This window comes from Tursiops truncatus, chromosome 9 (assembly GCF_011762595.2).
Source record: "Tursiops truncatus isolate mTurTru1 chromosome 9, mTurTru1.mat.Y, whole genome shotgun sequence".
NCBI lineage: Eukaryota > Metazoa > Chordata > Mammalia > Artiodactyla > Delphinidae > Tursiops > Tursiops truncatus.
The window spans coordinates 20,820,459-20,841,084 of NC_047042.1; the positions used below are offsets into that span (position 1 = coordinate 20,820,459).

The 20,626-nt window shown below is 34.6% G+C and overlaps 1 protein-coding gene across 6 annotated transcripts in view; it reads left to right on the forward strand.

The window, feature by feature from the left end:
• PHTF2 (putative homeodomain transcription factor 2) overlaps positions 1–20,626 on the forward strand; it is a 112,823-nt gene that overhangs the window by 89,787 nt on the left and 2,410 nt on the right. For all 6 annotated transcript variants that reach the window (XM_073809590.1, XM_073809592.1, XM_073809591.1 and 3 more), the window contains 7 exons: positions 6,354–6,482; positions 7,953–8,225; positions 8,458–8,589; positions 11,051–11,137; positions 16,066–16,221; positions 17,489–17,584; positions 19,839–19,964. In XM_073809590.1, the coding sequence (XP_073665691.1) occupies positions 6,354–6,482; positions 7,953–8,225; positions 8,458–8,589; positions 11,051–11,137; positions 16,066–16,221; positions 17,489–17,584; positions 19,839–19,964 (999 nt within the window). The remainder of the gene's footprint in view (positions 1–6,353; positions 6,483–7,952; positions 8,226–8,457; positions 8,590–11,050; positions 11,138–16,065; positions 16,222–17,488; positions 17,585–19,838; positions 19,965–20,626) is intronic.

The following is a 20,626-nucleotide window of genomic DNA, read 5'->3' on the forward strand; positions in this document are numbered from 1 at the left end:
TTATAAGCAGGGTTTTGCGATGCCCCTCAAATTACACTACATGGAATGTCAGCTTGGGCTACCCTGTCCTTCGTAGGTAAGCTTTCTTCTCAGATTATCAGGTACTGGGGTAAAAGTACCAATGGAGGCTTTTGGATTAAGCCTTTTGTCTTTTCATCCCAAGCTTCATCCAGCGTCGGGAGGGGCTCACGTGTGAATATGGACATCCTAGGGTCCAACACCCAACTTCCTTCCACATCATTCCAAACCAAATTCCTTGGCCACTCCTCTGGCCCAGATATATACACATTGGTGGGGTCCCTCTCCAGAGGGACCTGGGCAAGAGGCCTGTACAGGCCTAGGAAGGCAGCTTGGGACCAGTAGGATAGGGAACTCTAGGTCCCATGGATCCAGAAGGGTATGGGTTCCAGATATGCATATCCCCAACTCTGCAAACTCCTTACTTCACAGGGAGCGGCACTGCTGGAGCAGAGCCAGAAAGGGGGCCTCTGAAGTGCAGAGCCCAGAAGAGGGAACCTGGCTCCCTCCATCTAGGCTAGTGCTAATCAGATTTAGGAAAACTTGACTTAAACTCTCCCAAAGCCCAAAGCTTGCTGCATAACATCTGTTATTTTCTCCGGGTTTGTGTATTCATGGTCCCCTGCTCTGGCTAATCTCCAGGCAAGTACTACTTCTGTTTCACCTCACACCAACCCAAATTTGAAATGCTACTACTTGACACATTTTTAGGAAAAAATATTCTCATATCAAACATCTTATTTTTAGTCAGTTCTACTGAAGACTTGGTGTTGAACAGTTCTCTCTTTATCTCTGCTTTCTCCTTCCAAGGAACAAAATGAATTCTATTCTTATCATCAGAAAAAGGGTTGTGAGAGAGTATGTGTAATGAGATTGTAACACATGTGTGTCTATACACAAACATGTAACTAAAGTTCAATAGAAGAGAAACACATGGGGTTTAGCTGAGGCACATTAATGGCAGAATAATTGACTGAAAGTCTACAAGGCACAGAGGGTCCCCAGGGCTGCTGATTCCTCTGTCCTAAGTCCTAGTTAAAGTTTCCCTTGGACACCACAAAATGTTTCTGATGAAAAACACCATCATCCAATCACTACCTTTATTTGAGCTAGCTGGAATTTCCATTCCTTGCAAAAAATACTGGTTTTTCACTATTTTAAGAAAAGAATTTTTTACTGCTCTTATTCAAAGCTGATGTTAATATGAATCTGCACAACTACTTCGGAGAGCACTTCGTTACTTTATAATAAAATTGAAGGTCTGCATACTATAAGACTATTCTCACTCCAAGGATACTTTAGAAGATGGGCACAAGGAGGCATATTAAAAAATGTTCATTGCATTTTATGTGATAGTGAAAGATGGAAAATAATGCAATAGCCAACAATAGTAGAATTAATAAATCATGGCATATGGTAAAACAATATACAGCAGTGAAATTGAATGAACTTAGTCACATATATCAAAAAGAATAAATCTTGTGAATATAACTTTGAATAAAAAAGCAAGTTTCAGAATTATACGTACAATATACCATTTATAATGAAGTTTTAAAAGATGCAAGGTTATATATTGTTTATGAATAAAAGCATATGCAGTAAGCATTATAAAAACATGCAAGGGAATAATGAACACCAAATTTAGGATAATAGATCTGGGGAATTAAAAAGGGAATGAGAGCAGGGAAGGGTACAGAGTAAGTTTCAATTTTGCCTGTAATTTTTGTAAATTAAAATACCTGGAGCAAATGGGGGTAAAATAAATATAAAACCAAGTATTATTATTCTCGATCTGATTGAAATGTTTCTTTTAAAAATATATCCATTCATTTTGGCTTCAGCTTCAGGAAAACTGTTAGCGGAAAGAAGCTTTGCTACAGAGGGCTGAGGGGTGAAAATGAGGAATGAGGTTTAAGAAGCATGGACCTGACAGGTTGGAGAAACTGAAGGAATGTTTTGGTCCCCACCTCCTAAATGTGAAGATGTGAGACACTTGAGCACTTATGTGCATAGGAGAAAAAAACAGTAGGGAAGAATTGAAGAGGTACAGGAGAAGTTGTTGAATGCTTAGGGTTCTGGAGGGGAGGCATGATTAGGAAGCTTAGCCTCCTGCAGGACGAGGAACACGTCCTCTGCTGAAATAGGAGGAGGAAGAGTGCATGAAGCAGGTAAGACCACAAGGGAGTTACTGCCTGATGATCTCTGTTCTTTGATGTGCAGGAGGCCAGGTGGTCTATTAACAGTAAAGAAGTGAGATGAATAAGGGGCTTGTGGATGGTGGTGAAGGCTTGACATTTTCATTTGTGGGAAATGGAGATGATGGGGAGAGAGTTTGTGTTTGCTTGTGTTCAAGCCAAGTAACACATTAAAAAGAGTCACACTGCCACGTGGTTGAGGGTCCAGTTGGAATCTGAAACTATGAATTTGTAGTTGCCTGTTCTACATAGTTGTATGCTTTTCTCTGGAATATAGTTGTAATAATAGTAGCAAACATTTAATAAGCATTTATTATATATCTTCCACTGTGCAAAGTAATCTAGATGCATTGTCTCATACAATCCACATGACCTATAACAATGTAGGTTATTTTTTGTTTCGTAGATGAGAAAATGGAGGCTCAGAATTAAATAATGCACCCAAAGTCATACAGTGTAGGCGCTAAATAGTGGCTATTCAAGGGACAAGAGAGAGGATGATATGCTGGTTGAAATAATGGATATGGTAAAAATCTAGACATGTTAGATTGAGAAGGAAATGAAACCAAGAAGGGACTGATAGGTTGAAGAATAGGTATGTTCAGGGAAGAGTGTGTTTTGAATTGAAGGTTTGAGAGACCTGGTAAGATGAGAGGCTGTGGCTGGAGACTCATTTCAGATGTAGAGCAATTTGTGGTGACAGGGTCCAGGGTGTGGCCATGGGAATAGCCAAAGCTCCCTGGAATTTAAGAAGTGAAAAAAACAATGAACAATGCATGAGAAAAGGGTGTTGGATGAGTCATCTGTGTATTCATCTAAGTCACAGAGGATAATAACTGGAATTGAGGTTTAGGAAAACGCCTATGAGCCATTTCCCCAGCAATCCCATAAGTGGCACAGAGGCAGGGACCATGTGTTTTGCTCATTGTTGTATCACACAGTGCCTGGTACATAGTAGGTGTTTAATATTAGTTGGGTGAATGAATGAAACAAAGTTTTTCAAAACATGCCGATTAGGCCTTTCTTAAATGATTAAAAAATTTGTTTTGATGAATGCTCTACAGAATAAATTGGTCCTAAATCTGTCACACTACTCTGCTTCTTTTTTTGGTAAAATAAACATTTTTTAATGTTCTACTCTGCATATTAATTATAGTATTCTAGGTTTACTTTGGTTTTGCTTTTGGGTTATATACTTGATTATACGCACATTTTGTATTCTCAGGCTCCTAAAAAATAAGCTCATGTTTTCAGTTTTAGCTGAAATTAGCTCCCTTTAATGAAAAGCTGCCTGCTTTTTTTCTTGTTTGACTAAGGTCTGTATTAGGTTTGGAGGATCCTTTTCTGCCTACCATGAAGACTGAAAAATTCCTCCTCATGTGAAGAAGCACTGAGTATTTGAATCAGCGTGTTCTAGTCAGTATGTCACCAAATTTGTAGTTTTGTTTTATTTTCTTGGTGAATAGTTACTGAAACATTTCTAAAAGAGAAAATTTTTCTCCTGTAGTCACGGCTGAGTATATAATAAAATATAAAGCCACATTCAAGTGAAATTAATTCTTCAGTGGGTAAAGCCGTATTTTAATGGCTACAGTTACCACAGGTGGAAACTTAAGGAAAGCAATTGTCATGGTGAATTTACCTGAAATAAAACATGCTGCCATTTAAAGTGTTAAGGTTTCCAGGCAGTTGTGAATGAACAGGGAGCAAAGCAGTTGAGATTTTGATGAGGATAAAGAGCAACCATTGAAAGAGTTGCAGATTTTAGTTTGAAAAACGTAACTAAGAAGAATCTATGTCATAAAATTATAAAATGGAATGATTTGCTCTGATGTTTTCTTTGAAACTTTTAAAAAAAGTCTCATGTACTGAAGGCAGTACATATTTGTACAATATTTTAAAAAAATTTTAACATCTTTATTGGAGTATAATTGCTTTACAATGGTGTGTTAGTTTCTGCTTTATAACAAAGTGAATCAGCTATACTTATAAATCTATCCCCATATCCCCTGTTTTTGAGTACATTTCACACACACACGCCCCTGTATCTTTTAATTAATTGTTTTAAAATTCTCCAGTTTCTAGTTGCTCTCTACTCTCTTGCCTTTTGCCTTTCTGGAAATAGGAAAATGCTATCAAATGCTAGTTAGAAGGTACTGGTGCAAAATGAGTACTTTTGGAAGTAGAGTGAAGAACTTTTCAATTTCCTATTTCTGTCTCTAGATGTACATTCTTGGTATTGTATGTCTTGCTTCATGTAATTCACTGTTACAGACTGAGAATTAAAAGGAAAAAAAAGCCTGTATATTGGTGTTTTAATCTGTTACCTCTGTGGCTTAACACTCTTTCCATTCAGCTTTTCATACTTGTTCTTAGCTTTTTAGTTCCATTATGTTTCATAATTATTAAAGTTCCAGGGAAATTTTGATACATATTTTGGTGCAAATTATTTTTATCCCAAACTAGAGTATTTTGTTTGGGGAAAAATTATAAAATGTAATTTGAGGAATTAAGTGGATAGTTAATAACTAGTATCTCATAGCTCTTAAGGCTCTCCAGTAGTGAAATATATACTGTGAAGGTTAATGTATATTAAAATACTATATCTTTGGAACAGATAAATTTTTACAGAAAACCTCTTGATAGCCAAATAACTAAATGTAAAAGAGGTTTGCCAGTAGCATAACTACTGGCATTATGGTTTGCCTATATAATTGTTCATAAAGAAAATTAATGTACGAGGTCAGAATAATTCCCATGTCTATTTTCTTACATATTATTGTATTATTATTTTATACCTTTAACTGAAATGAGTCAATGCAACTTTACTTCCCCTAGAGGAAAATATCTTCCTTAAGTTTACAGAAGCATATCTTTACCATATTTCAATCACGTTTTTGTCCTCAAAGAATATTCTGAAGTAGATTCTTCTGTTCATTGTTAGAAGTTATTTCAATGAAATATGTTATAAAAATAACTTAGAAATAATGTAATGTAATAAAACAAATTTATCAAATTTATCCCATTCTGGGGCTAATCTTTTAGTGTTATTTCTATCAATATCTGATAATGTAAATATTAGTGTTTTATTAATTTGTTGCCATCTTTAACCCCCAGCTATCCTATTTTGAAGTTTTATTCTTTTAATTATAGATCTGAAACAAACAAACAAAAAACCTCAACTTTAAGTATCTGATTTTTTTGCATTAACGCTTTCAGTTTTTCTTTTTACCTTTTTCTATTCCTTGAAACTTCGAGAGATACGTTATTCTAGTTGGGAGAGTCCTTCTACCTCTAGGTGCTTCAGTTCACAATATTTGCTCCAAGGGGGAAAAAAGTTAAATTGATCCTTTGGAGAATTGCTAGATTAAAATATCAGAAAAGTAACTAAATCAAATATTAAGAGTAAGTTTGTATCTCTTTCTGAATGAGATTGTATCACTGTTTAGTCCTTCAAAGAGGTTCATATCTCAGCTATCATATTCTTTTGTATTGAATGATCATAAGTTGGACAGTCAGTAGTATGAACAATTAGTAATATGAATTTAATGTGCATTTGTTTTTGAACACTTGTATATTAAGAGAAAAGAGACAGATTGACGACTAAGTGCTTTTGCTGACAAATTTTAGAGGATTTTTGAACAGTAGGTTGCCTAATAGATGTTACAGAAAGTTCTTAACTTATGTATTTTTATAAACATAATTTCTTACGCCATCTGTTCAGTGTATATGCTAACTGATTTTTTTGTGGTACGCGGGCCTCTCACTGTTGTGGCCTCTCCCGTTGTGGAGCATAGGCTCCGGACGCGCAGGCTCAGCGGCCATGGCTCACAGGCCTAGCCGCTCCGCGGCATGTGGGATCTTCCCAGACCCGGGCACGAACCCGTGTCCCCTGCATCGGCAGGCGGACTCTGAACCACTGCGCCACCAGGGAAGCCCTAAGATAGAATTTTAGTGTCATTGAAATTGTACACAATATAGCTTTGTACAGATACATATATTCTATAAATGTAAGTGCATTCACCAATTTCTGTTTTTTAGTGTAGATAAAATAGGGTGTGTATACAGATATATACACACATATATATCTTAATTATGAAATGCAGTTAATATATTCACCAATTTCTTTTTTTTTTATAGAGTCATTTGCCCTGGCTCCATAGTTCCCACCCAGGATTAGAAAAAATAAGCGCTATCGTATGGGAAGGCAATGACTGCAAGAAAGCAGACATGTCTGTACTTGAAATCAGTGGAATGATAATGAACAGAGTGAGTTTTTAAATTTTATTTGTTTAGACAGTGATTATTAATATATTAAATGATTACTGAAATACTAATAACCTACTCACCTCATTTCTTCAACCTGAAAAAGTTAATTTGTATTTAAACAGTGATTTCAACAGTGATTTGTTACCAAATCACTCTCACCTTTTAATGTTTCATATTCTGATTAAGAAGAGATGATACAGTCTAAAATTTTCTACTTTTATGGGTTTTTTTTGCTTTCAATGGGTCAAATTTAGGAGCTGCTAGATATATACAAGTGTTGATGAAAACTTATTTTCCTGTATCATTTATCATGGTTCATTTATTTATTACTACCCAAAACATTAAAAAAAAAATCAAACTGGAAAATTTGTATTGATGCTTGCCAACTTAAATATATCGAAGTAATGCAACTAGTAAAAATCTTGAGTTATTTGAAGATGTAGAATACAAATACTATGGATTTTAATTTCAGTTTCTATTATTATTTCTCTTATTAGATCATTACTACTTTTTAAATTTTACCTGATTCCTCTGGACAACTAAGCATGATTTAAGTTGCAATTTTAAATTTCTTGTGTATTGTTAACTAGAACTTTTGTGCACACGTTATGTGGGACAGGAATTAAAATAACTGGTTTCAGAAATTGATCTACTTCACATCCTATTACATATCTCAGTGTGAGCTATGAAAAGCTATTGACAAGGAGTCCCTAAAGACTTGGATCTAGGTGATATTCTGTACCTTAAGTATCTGGGAATTTTTACATACTGTGTAATATCATGATAAAAAGGTAGCTAGATGATATTTAAGATCCCTCCCAGTCCTACCAATTTTATATTTTCCCATTATTTAATTTCCAACCTTCTTTTTTTATAATTCCCCCGCCCTTTTTCCCCCCTCTTATTTAATTTTTACCCCTCTAGCATAGTCTCTCTTCTGAAATGGTTTCAGAAAAAAATATATATGTGTGTATGTATATAAAAGATAATGGTTTTAGAGTTTAAGGAGATATCCATTTGTATATTGAACTCTTTGAAGAAAAACACAAATTATAAATTTATCGAGTAAGTATATAATTCTAGATTTTTTCTGTAACTGAATTTAAGTGTATATGAGATCTCCTCATTCTTTTCAATATTGCAGTGTTTGTAAGTATTTCTAACTTTTTAATGAGATAAATAGAATTTTTTTTCAAGATCCCAGTTAAGACTGGGTTAGTAAATCCTTTTGCATCTACTTAGTGAATTAGAGATCTGATAATGAAGTGTTTTTAAAAACTGAAAAAATAATGACTTACAGACTTTGAGTAAATTTAAATTTCATTATTCATGTATTAAAACTAATATATTTTAACAAAATTATTTCATATTGCTATAAATAAAATAATGCTTCATTAGGAATTTATTTTACTGTAGATAAAATTTGTGTAAGTTTTTTTTTTTTTTCTTTTTTCCTCTCTCTCTATAAAGGTAAACAGCCATATACCAGGAATAGGATACCAGATTTTTGGAAACGCAATCTCTCTAATCCTGGGTTTAACTCCATTTGTTTTCCGACTCTCTCAAGCTACAGACTTGGATCAACTCACAGCACATTCTGCTTCAGAACTTTATGTGATTGCATTTGGTTCTAATGAAGATGTCATAGTTCTTTCTATGGTTATAATAAGTTTTGTGGTTCGTGTGTCTCTTGTGTGGATTTTCTTTTTTTTGCTCTGTGTAGCAGAAAGAACTTATAAACAGGTGGGTATAATATAGACTTCTGAATAGAGAATATTTTCATCCTTTTCATAATATTCAAGGTATTCCTGAAGTGTTTTAGAATTTCATTAAATCATTTTGAGCTGCTAATTATTTTCCTATTTTGTTTTTGTAATACGTAACCAAATAAAATCTTAATAATCCTTATTTTGTTGATTTTTGTTTTTATATGGTAATCTACTTGAAAATTAACTTTTATTTTAATCTTTTTTAGCGATTACTTTTTGCAAAACTCTTTGGACATTTAACATCGGCAAGGAGGGCTCGAAAATCTGAGGTTCCCCATTTCCGATTGAAGAAAGTACAGAATATAAAAATGTGGCTCTCTCTCCGGTCCTATCTTAAGGTAGAATGGTAGTGATAAAAGTACTCTTAACGTGCTGGCTCCCTCTCATAGTTCCAGTTTCTTTGTCATTATGTATGTATGTCTAGATTTATAGTCAGATTTGTAATCATATGGTGCTATATGGCCACACTTAGTGTTCATTTTGATCCATATGCAGAAATTCAAAATAAATGTTAAACTGGTTCTTTACAGTAAAATATCTGAAGTCTGAAAGGCTTAAATGCATTTTAGGTAGATGATTCAAGATCAGATTGTCCTAAATTTATCTTTGTTCATAAATCTTACCAACTTCTACTCATTCAAAAGCTAGATTAAAGATTTTGTTTCTACCTAGAATGATTATCACAAGCCAGCAGAGGGAGCCCACTGCTTAAAAAAAAGAATAAAAAAAAAATCTGTCAGTGAGTCGTTGAAGTGGCCTATTACTATTTGGAAATTTTAGCTTGCAATTCTAAGCCATCCTTTTCATGCCATTCTTTTTCCTTAATCTTTTAAAATAACTTTCCTAATTATGGAATTAAGATATAAAACCTCAGGAGGGAAATGGGAAACATCTGAATTAGTTTTAGGACAATACTTCTTCTGAGGATTATTTGTTGCATTACCAGTGAATTTCATTATGTATGGAGTAATCATGTCTTAATAAAATTGACCTAAAGGCCAACTATCCTCTGACATACTTAAGTCTTTAATGCTTTTCAGTTTGAAGTAACAAGGAAAGAAGTAGAAAAAATATGCACTGTCTACACTTCTATTTAAAAAATTCATTATTCTGTTTATTTATTTAACTTGTTAAATTCAGCTAAGTTAGTCTCCACTGGGAGATGCTGCAGATTGGTGTAGATTATTTTTTCCTCACTGTGACACTTCTGGAAGGATAGATATGATCTTTGTTCCCTGTCTTAGTGAGAAGCCACCTAAAATTTCCCCTCATTATCAACCCTAAGTAGGTATAATCAATGCATTGATTATTTTATTTTTATGCATTGATTATTTTATTCAATAAACATTTATTTAACGTTAACCATGTTCCATTCACTATTGATGAGATAAAAATCCCTACCCTTAGTAGCTTACACTTCAGTGAGGGAAATATGTAACTCCAGACCTAGGAATTATCCACAGTGCTGACTTCCTCTCTTGCATTTCCAACATTCAGTTTATCACCATTTCCCACCCTTTCTGCTTCCAAAGTATATCTTTTTTTTTTTTTTTTTTTTTTTTTGCGGTATGCGGGCCTCTCACTGCTGTGGCCTCTCCTGCTGCGGAGAACAGGCTCCGGACGCGCAGGCTCAGCGGCCATGGCTCACGGGCCCAGCCGCTCCGCGGCATGCGGAATCCTCCCGGACCGAGGCACGAACCTGTGTCCCCTGCATCGGCAGGTGGACTCTCAACCACTGCACCACCAGGGAAGCCCCAAAATATATCTTGAATCCATTTACTTCTTCTTTTTTTTTTTTCCCATTTCCACCACCCTAATTGCAGCCACCCATCATCTTCTGCATTGGACTACTGCAGCTGCCTTTTAACTGGCCTCACAGCATTCCTATTTTCTCCTTCTAATATTTTCTTCAGTTTGCTACCAGAGATGTCTTAAAAATGTATATTTGAACATATTCTTAAAGCTTTCTGAAGGTTCTCCATTGATCTTAGGATGAACAACAAGATCTTAGCAATGCCCTTGATGACCTACCTCCTGTGGATAGCCTGTCTGTCCCTCTTGTCTCGTTTTGAAACACTTTCTTCCCTGCGTTCCAGCCATACTACACTGCTTCAGTTCTTTGAATGCACTATGATCTTTTCTGTTTTATACTCTTGCACATGCCCTTCCTCCTACCAACAACACTGCCATGTGCCATCATGCTCCTGCACCTTAGTTTGGTGTAAATATCACTTCCTTGGAGAGATCTTCCCAGGCCTACATAATCTTTTTGGGAGTTAGGAGTATGGGCCTGGGAAGATCTCCCTAAGGAAGTGATATTTACACCAAACTCCCTACCAGTTTTCTCAAAGCATTTTATACCTTTCCTTCGTAGCACTCCTCACAATTTATATATACATCTATGACTATAAGCTTGATGTCTGACTCCCAACAAGTTCCTGTGATGATAGAGTCCATGTCTGTTTTGTTCTCTGCTGTGTTCCCAGCTCCTAGCACTGTGCCTCATTCTGAGCAGATGCTCAAAAAAACATGTTGAATAAATGATTAGTGTTTGACAAAATGCAATATTTGGAAGTTAACCTAAGAATTCTAGGCTGTATATTCACCATTTTCACTGTGTTGCAAATCCTCAGGAAATAGTAACACTTTATAATTAGAATTCATCTCACAAATTAGGTATATTCTCAGTGCTGTAAGCTATGATCAACGTGCAGTGATGGATCAATACCTAAATTGAAAGCATGGAATTAGCTGCTAATTAGTAAATATATTTAAAAGTGTTTTCCCTTTTTTCCCCAGCGTCGAGGTCCTCAGCGATCAGTTGATGTCATAGTTTCATCTGCTTTCTTGTTAACTATCTCAGTTGTATTTATCTGTTGTGCCCAGGTGAGTTAACTTGTTCTGTAGAAATTAGATAATCAGATCTATAAATATTCAACTTTCTAATAATAAGCAATCAAAGTAATAAGTAATTTGACATTGACTTTTTACAGTTTTTTTTCTGTAGAATAAATAAATGCATGTTACTCATCTGTGTCATGAACAGCAGCTAGCTTATTCTCAGGGGTCTATTGATTGAACATATAATAATTAGTTTTTGTCTACAATTCACCTGGTTATCTTTATTTCCCAAAACAAACTTATAAGTTAGAGTTAGGAAAATTTTCAGACTATTTTCCATGAATCTCTGCTTTCTTCACATTTAATATTAATTCTTTTATTTTGTATCTGAATTGTCACTGTGAGTTGACTGCCTCATGCTCTGAAAAAGAATTCTCATTGCCCAAGATTAGTCAGGAAGCACAAAAATATCTCAGGATATATTCTATGCTATGAAATTTAAACTTCCATTTCCAGTAATAAGACATACTAGATTACCTGAAAATTGTTCTGCTTTAGAACATCATACAATTCTGGGAAAAAACACAGCCTTTTAATATACATAAGTGAGCTTTTTTATATACATATTACATATATGTCTGAGTTTATAGGACAGTAAGGGGCCAAAAATGAAGATAAAAATGAAAAACAGCAATTAATTATATGTGTTAATGTTATGGTGAGGTACATTGTCAGTGTTAGTATCTGAGAGATTTGAGACTTTATGCCCATATGAGGACAAGAAGATGAGGCCTTGACCTGCCATACCTCCTTATACATACACTATAAGGCCAGAATCCTCAAAGGGCCATAGTCTGAGTGAAAATGTGGAATAAGAAAAACAGTGTGCCTAACAGCACAGAAAGATAATAAGGAAGCTTGTCTGATTCTGCCTAGATTTTGGCAAGGAGGCAGGGAAAGTCTCTCCTAAGAATATATAACTGTAGGTCTGCCTTTCACACAGGTTCAGGGTTCAAATGTACATTACAGATCTTGTCCTGTAACCCCTGTGTCAAGAAGTTAATATAAAAAGTAGTCCTAGACTCCTGGATACCTGGAAGAAACAAAACCAAGACTGTTCTTGGAGATGTGACAGCAGCCCTAGGCCTCACAGGATTTCCACAGATAAAGCCCCTTCAGGTTTCAGAACACATGAAAAAACAATCCAACATGAGTGAGTCAACAGATTAACACACAGCAGGAGTACATCTCCAGCTACTTCAGATCTGGTCAGATAAACTATAAGGTTGTTTAAAATGATTGACGATGTATATAACACTAAGAAAAAACAGATTTGAAAAAGAACCAACATTGCTTCATAGAGGTAAAAAAATACAGTTACTGACATTATTATTAAAACACAACAAACGGAATAAATAGCAGATTTAAGACAGCTAAAGAGAGTGAACTGGGAGATGGAAGAAATTACCCAGAATATAGAACAGAGATGAAGAGATGGAAATATGAAAAGGAGATTGAGACAGTTGGAAGATCCAACATATATCTAATAGGAATTTCAGATGGAAAGAAGAGGGAGAGCAATATTTGGAGAGGTAATGGCTAAGAGTTTTTCTGAATTGATGGAAGACATTAATTTTCAGGTTTAGGAGGCACAACAAGAACAAGAAGCCACAATAAAAATAAATCGACACTTAGACACATTATAGAAAAACTGCAGAACACCAAAAACAGAGAAGAATCTAAAAGCAACCAAAAGGAAAAAGACTGATTTCTTTACTCACAATTGCTTATTGCATTTCAGTCTTTTCTTCAAGGTTTAATTTCCATGTTCCTGAAGTACATGCTGTAGTAGTTATGTCTCTAATGAACATAAAATCTATCGATTGCTATCAACAAAAGACACATGAAATGTAGTAACATTGAAAAGTTTTGAATGTAAAAAGAAAAATATATTGCAGATAAATACTAGCCAAGAGAAAGCTGGTGAACTTACATTAATATCAGATGAAGGAGACTGTAACCTAAGAAGCGTAATTGGGAATAAAGAGAAACCTGACAAAAATTTAGAGAATTATTCATCAGGAAGATCTAATAATTCCAAATTTGTATGCATGTGATTCCATAACTTCAAACATACCTATATACAGTCAAAATCAATAGCACTGTAGTGAGAAATTGACAGAATACCACGTTGGGAAGATTTAATGCATTTCTTTCATAATTGATAGATTAAGCAGATGAAAATACAATAGACATGTATCTAAACAAGATAGTTAAAAATTTTGTTCTGTAATTGGACAATACATATTCTTTTCAGGCACAGAACAGTTTGTAAAACTTTTTCATGTACTAGGTGACAAAGTGATTCTCAACTGATGACATACAGACCACTAGCTGTATGCAGTTAAAGTAGAAAACAACGACAGCAACAAGAAAACCATATGTTTGAAAATTTCAAAACATACTTACAAATAACACTTTTTTTTTTTTTTTTTTTTTTGCGATACGTGGGCCTCTCACTGTTGTGGCCTCTCCTGTTGCGGAGCACAGGCTCCGGACGTGCAGGCTCAGCGGCCATGGCCCACGGGCCCAGCCGCTCCGCGGCATGTGGGATCATCCCGGACCAGGGCATGAACCTGTGTCCCCTGCATTGGCAGGCGGACTCTCAACCACTGCGCCACCAGGGAAGCCCCCAACAAATAACACATTTTAAAAAAGAAAAATCACAGTATTAAGCTGAAACAGTTGAGAATTTTTTTTCAGAGTACTAGTATAAATTACTTTTGTCATTGAAGTTAAAAGCTTAAGTGGACTATTTTGTAGAAATGTGTGATTTATTAAGTAAAACTGACTCAGAAAGTAACTGAAAAGCTGAGAAGACCTATAACCATAAAGCAGTACTGATTCAGTAGTTTGAAAATCTGCTAGCAACAAAAATCATCTAGACCCATGTCGTTTGTACAGATGAATTTTGCCAAATGTTCGAATAAACAAGTAATCCTAATCCTACACAAAAGATCTAGAGAGAAGAGGGAATATTCCCCCAACTCATTTTATATACTTAGTATAACCTTGTTACCAATACCAGACAGATAGTATGAAAATAGGAAGCAGTGAGCTAACTTAGATTCAGAGATACTAGGAAGATGAAGCTAGCAATTTAATAACTAAATATGCCATGACCAAGACAGTCTATCCCTGGGATGCAAAGATTTTCAACTTTAGAAAAGCCATTTATCTAGTTTGAACTCCTTTAATTGATTAAAGAAGGAGAAATCATCTGATCATCTACATATTTACAGAAAACAAATTGGCAAATTTCAGTGGAGATTCATACAATGACTGGAAAGTACTGTTCTTAGTTAGATAAAAGGATATCTTTCAAAAACTGGAGCAAACATTATACATATGATATTTATTATCTTGGAGATATTTACTTTAAAATCAGGAATGAGACGGGTACCCTGTCTATAACTTCTAGACAGCATTTTAATGGAGGGTACTAACCAGTGAAGATAGGAAAAAGAAATTGTATAAAGATTGGAAAAGAAAGCATTGTAGACTATATGATTGTGTAGAATATTCAGGTAACTTTAAGGACAAATTATTAAAAATATACATTTTTTAGAAGGTCAAGATCAACAAAAATGGATATAACATCAACATAAAAGAATCAATTTTGTTCCTATAAGCCAAATATCAGCAAACTTCCTCTGTTAAGGGCCAGACAGTAAATATTTTAGACTTTTGCCTGATACCTGCAGTCTCTCATATATTCTTCTGTCCTGCCCTTCCCTAAAAATTGTAAGTACTACAAAAGGCACCATAAACAACAAAAGAGAGTCTGGGAAGAGATACTGACAAAATAACATGATTTAAATAGCTTTGTTATTCAGAATATATAACGTCTACAAATCAATTAAAAAAACAGACAACGTAATAGAAAAAAATTAGATACAGAATATAAAAAGATAACTTACAGGAGAGGAAGCATAGTAACTAATAAGCATATGAAACATTCATTCTCCCTAAGTAATCAGGAAAAGTAAAATTAAAACAGTAAGAGAACAGTTTATACTCATCAGATTGGCAGATTGGTGCTAAGAAGTTGAATAATACCAAGTGTGGACAAATATGAGGGCAAAGGGAAGACTGATACACTGCTGAGAGTATAAATTGGCACAGCTGTTTTCAGAGACAAGTTTGTAATATCTACTAAAGTTGAATGTGTGAATATCCAAGGACTCAGCAGTTTTACTCCTAGCTATTAACTCCTCGAGAAAGTCTTATATATGTGCACAAGGAGACGAGATGCATAAGAGAATATTTATTGCAGTATTGTTTATAATAAGGAAATTGACAACACAATAAATGTTAATTGGTAGAGTAGGCCAATCCACTGTGGTTGATTGTTTTACTGTAGTACCTTTGTAGGAGTTAGAATGAATGAATTTGAGCTTAATGTATCATGGAAAAATGGATAATCTTTGAAAACAAAAATCCAGTAGAATAAAAAGCAAATTGAAGAATGATATGGGCAATGTGATAGCATTTATATAAATTCTAAAATATATATAAAATAACATAGTTTAAGGATAAATATGTAGCTAAACTATAAAAACTGCATGGAAAAGGTAAATGCAAAATTCATTACCCTTACAGAGGGGTGGGGAAGAAGGGGAATGATGAAAGGAAAAGTTTAAAGGGGCTTCAACTGAATCTTTAATCTTCTATTTTTCAAAAATCTGAAAGAATATTGCTAAATATTAAGATTTGACAGAAGTAACTAGATGGGTTTTGATTACATTATACCTTTTATGTGCTTGAAATATTTCCTAATAAATGTGGAATGTTTTAAAAATGTAATTCTATATCCATGATCTATCTGTATGAAGTAAAATGTTATTTTCTTTTAAAAAGAAATTGTTTGAATCATATTGTTTCTTCATATTGCCTTTTTCATACACTTTCAGTTGCTTCATGTACATGAGATCTTCCTTGATTGTCACTACAATTGGGAACTGGTAATCTGGTGCATCTCGTTAACACTTTTTCTCCTAAGATTTGTTACCCTTGGATCAGAAACAAGTAAAAAATATAGCAATACCTCAATATTACTTACTGAACAGGTGAGAATGCATGTTTATTATGTTTTAAATTAATGTCTATAGTCTACATGTTAAACTAAAATGTTTACATTTACTTCAATTTTTTATAATTAATTATTTATTTTTGGCTGCATTGAGTCTTCGTTGCTGCACGCGGGCTTTCTCTAGTTGCAGTGAGCGGGGGCTACTCTTTGTTGTGGTGCGCGGGCTTCTCATTGCGGTGGCTTCTCTTGTTGCGGAACACAGGCTCTAGGCGCACGGGCTTCAGTAGCTGTGGCACGTGGGCTCAGTGGTTGTGGCTCGCGGGCTCTAGAGCACAGCCTCAGCAGTCGTGGCACACAGGCTTAGTTGCTCCGCGGCATGTGGGATCTTCCCGGACCAGGGATCGAACCAATGTCCCCAGCATTAGCAGGCGGATTCTTATCCACTGCACCACCAGGGAAGTCCCATATTTACTTTAAAATTTTCAGGAACCTATGTTATTAGATTAAGACCATTTGTGTTATAGAGCAAAACTTGAAATTTGATAGGGCACAAGCCTTTCTTCAGTGTTTCTGCCTTGATGCAGACTTCAAGTCTAATCTACTGTTTTTATGTCGCATATTCATTTGATAAGAAGGAAGTAGCATTTGTAGAAATGATGGATTTTAAACCATTAGTGGGGTATGTTTGCTTTGCAGTGTAGCAGAGCTGTATTTGAATAAGCATAAACTTTCATTCAATAGAAAGTATAAAGGATAGTAATTTTGATGCTTAACTTTATTTTGAATGAATTTGTTTAAACGTTTTCCTTATCATTTCATAGGAATTATTTAAACAAACTTATTTCTAGTGAACTTGTTGAGTAATTTTGTCAGGGGTAGTTTGATTTTTAAAAATTGGTAGTCATGTCAGACCAAGTCAATTAGAGGGAAAGGGGAAAGTAGCAGACAAACCAATTGATTTACTTACTCCAGTTATTATTTATTCTCAGGGTTGATTTGACCCTGTGACTAAGGTGTTTTGCATTTTAAATAATGACATCCAGTTTTCCTTCTTTCAGCTTTTAGTTACATTTGAAAAGTTTAAATAACAGTTATTATTTTCTTATTATAAAATAATATGTTCACTGTAGGAAATTTGGAATATACGGTTAAGTCTGAAGAAGAATATTAATATCACCTATAATCTCAATAATAGCCAGAGAACTACTACTACTATTTTAGCAGATATCTCTAAATACCTTTTAAAAACAAAGTATTTGTTATAATTTTAAGTATATTTAATTATTTATTCTTTTTAATAAAAGATAAACCTCTACTTGAAAATGGAGAAGAAACCTAACAAAAAGGAGGAACTGACACTAGTGAATAATGTTTTAAAACTGGCTACTAAACTGCTAAAGGTAAAAACGAAATTGAAAATGGACATGATGTAGAAAATGCTGCTCTAACATTATATCTTAGTTTTTTGTTTGTAGATCCTACTTGGTGTTTGGTTTTCATGGTTATCAAAATTATTTTCCAAATTATTTTTGAGCACATTCATGCAATATACATTTTATTTCTCATTGAAAAATTAATCCAAGTAATCCAGATCAGTGCATTTTGAAATTTTATTCACTTTTGAAATTTTAAGACTTTTAATAATGTTTAGAGTACTGTAGAGGTTGGCATCTTTGGAAATGTTTTGCATCCTAGAACTTAAAATAGATTTTGAAAAAGAAGATTTGATGTTAATTTGCAAATTTTTTTCATTTTGTATTTCTCAGAGCCGTCTTCTGCTTGCTTTGCCTGAGTTGGTTTAAAAAGTAGTTATACATAATCATTATAATAAATAGGTATCACCAATAAATATTTAAATTTTCAAAGCATTTTGGTAACAATCAAAAAGAATATAATTTCAGTATATCTGATCTCATAATAATAACTTTGGAGGTAATTTAATAAAGTATCTTTATCACTGCTTTGCAATGTTAATAATGCTTTTTCTTCTTAAAAGGAAAATATTTTTTTAAATCTCAGTTTCTGTAACAAATTGAATGTAATTCTTAAAGTTGTTTTTAAGTGTTCATAGAATGGTATGAAATTAGTTGTGTCTCAATGCTATGGTTAATTCTTCAGTCAGTTCTTCAGTCTTAAAATGCATTAAGAGGGTATAGATTGCACATCACAGTATAAGGCATTGAAAGAGTTCAGAAGAGGTGGGTGGGTTTTTTGATAAGTAAATATTGAATATCTTGATAGTGTAGGCACTATGCTAGATGGGAGAAGGCTATAAAGATGACACTTGTGAGTAGCTTCAATTGCAAAGTAGAAAGAAATATAAAAGTAACTAAAATACAAAGCACAACAGTCTTCTAGTCAGAACCTGGGACTTAATATATAGGTTGCGCCTTCTCTCTCACTTTTCACAGCCAAGAAATTCTCGGGCCCATTGGCTCAACCTCTCAAAATCTTCCAGTTCGTCCCCTCTTCCCTCTCAGTACTGCTCTAAGTCAGACCCTCATCATATCTCACTTGAGCTTTCAGTACACCGAGCTCTTAGGGCGTTCCTCCTTCTGGTCTCGTTGCTCTCTAATCCGTATTTCTCACACGCACATCTGATATACTACTCCCCCAATTAAATTCCTTTAGTGCCAGTCTTTAGGCACAGTTTGCCCAAAGGATGACCTTTACCTAAGTAGTACGTAAGGTACGTCTTCCCATGCACAACCTGTAGTAATTCAAAGGTGCCATATTCTCATGTGTCTTAGGGAATACCAGCTTTCCCCCCATGCACTAAGTTTCAGGAGCACCTTCCTGTATGGCCCTCTGCCTTTTATGCATATCTCTTTTGTGGGACTCTCGTAGTTGAATTATTTATTTGCATGTCTATTAGACTGCAAAGTCCTTCAGCATGGGGACTGAATCTTAACTTCTCAGAGTCTAGCACAGTGCCTGGCACATATAGAACTTTAAATGTTTGAATCAGTCAATTAATTAATGAATCCATGTATTTGAAAATTGTCTCAAGGGGGAGTTTTTACTATATGTATTAATATTGGCTGAAAATTTGGCTAACTAAATTTCTAAATCTTCTGCGAAAAGATATTGTTCTCTTTCAGTTTCTATTCTTACAATAAAAAATATTCTTTAACCTTGTACCTACTAGATCGATACTTTATTAGTCATTCATTTGGGATAGAAATTGGAGTTACAAATTTAGGTTACAGAGTTCTTTTTTTTTTTTTTTTTTTTTTTTTTTTTGCGGTACGCGGCCCTCTCACTGCTGTGGCCTCTCCCGCCACGGAGCACAGGCTCCAGACGCGCAGGCCCAGCGGCCATGGCCCATGGGCCCAGCCGCTCCTCGGCACGCGGGATCCTCCCGGACCGGGGCACGAACCTGCGTCCGCTGCATCGGCAGGCAGACCCCCAACCACTGCGCCACCAGGGAAGCCCAGAGTTCTTTTAAATGAAAGTCATTTTCTCCTAAGAAAACCTAAAAGTATATTTACTTATTTCAAGTTCAACCAAGTTTATTCTTTCTAAAGCTATCATAATTTTGTAACTTTTTTTTGAAACAGTGTTTCTAAAAATTCTCTTTGCATATTGTCCTGAATTAATTTAACTGATAATTCTTAATGAATCTGGGCTCATGGTTTTTTCCTCTTTTGCTAGGAATTGGACAGTCCCTTTAGATTATACGGGCTTACAATGAATCCACTGCTTTATAACATCACCCAGGTTGTCATCCTGTCAGCTGTTTCTGGTGTTATCAGTGACTTACTTGGATTTAATTTAAAGGTAAGAGCCTGCAGATATTTTAAAATTTCTTAGTGCCTTATTATATTTTTGTGACATTTATTTTACCCCAGCACTGTTGAGATCTCACATGTACAGTAAGGGAGTCATTTTGATTTTATTGTATAATATTAAATATTAATTAAGTAATTTCACATTTAATTTCAAAGAATGATAAATATTCTTGGTTTATAATACGGATGGAACTCCTAATTTGGAACAGTATTCATTACAAATGGGACTCTTGTATAGGATAAGTTGAAGTATTTATTTTTACTCATCTATAATCTGAATCTAATTTAGGTGATAAAAAAGAAAAAAAAGAGCCCTATTTCTGGTTTTGGCCATAAGTTATATTATTTATCTATATAGCAATGCATACATCCTCCAACATGTGCAAAGCTGCTAGTGAGTAAGGTGTAGTATATTCATATTAACAAGTAGTATATGTATATTGCCACCTCCTAGTAAAAAAAAGCAAGAGAAATCTGATTTCCACGTTTTTATTTGTTTAAGGTGAATTCTTCTTGAAAATAAAAGGATAAAAGAATTTAAAATAGTAGAACCTACACTTGTTTATGAATGAAATTTAGATAAAAACAGTATTATGTGATATAATTTAATAAGTTGTAGTATCAAAACTGGCTCTAATGGTCACTATTTCT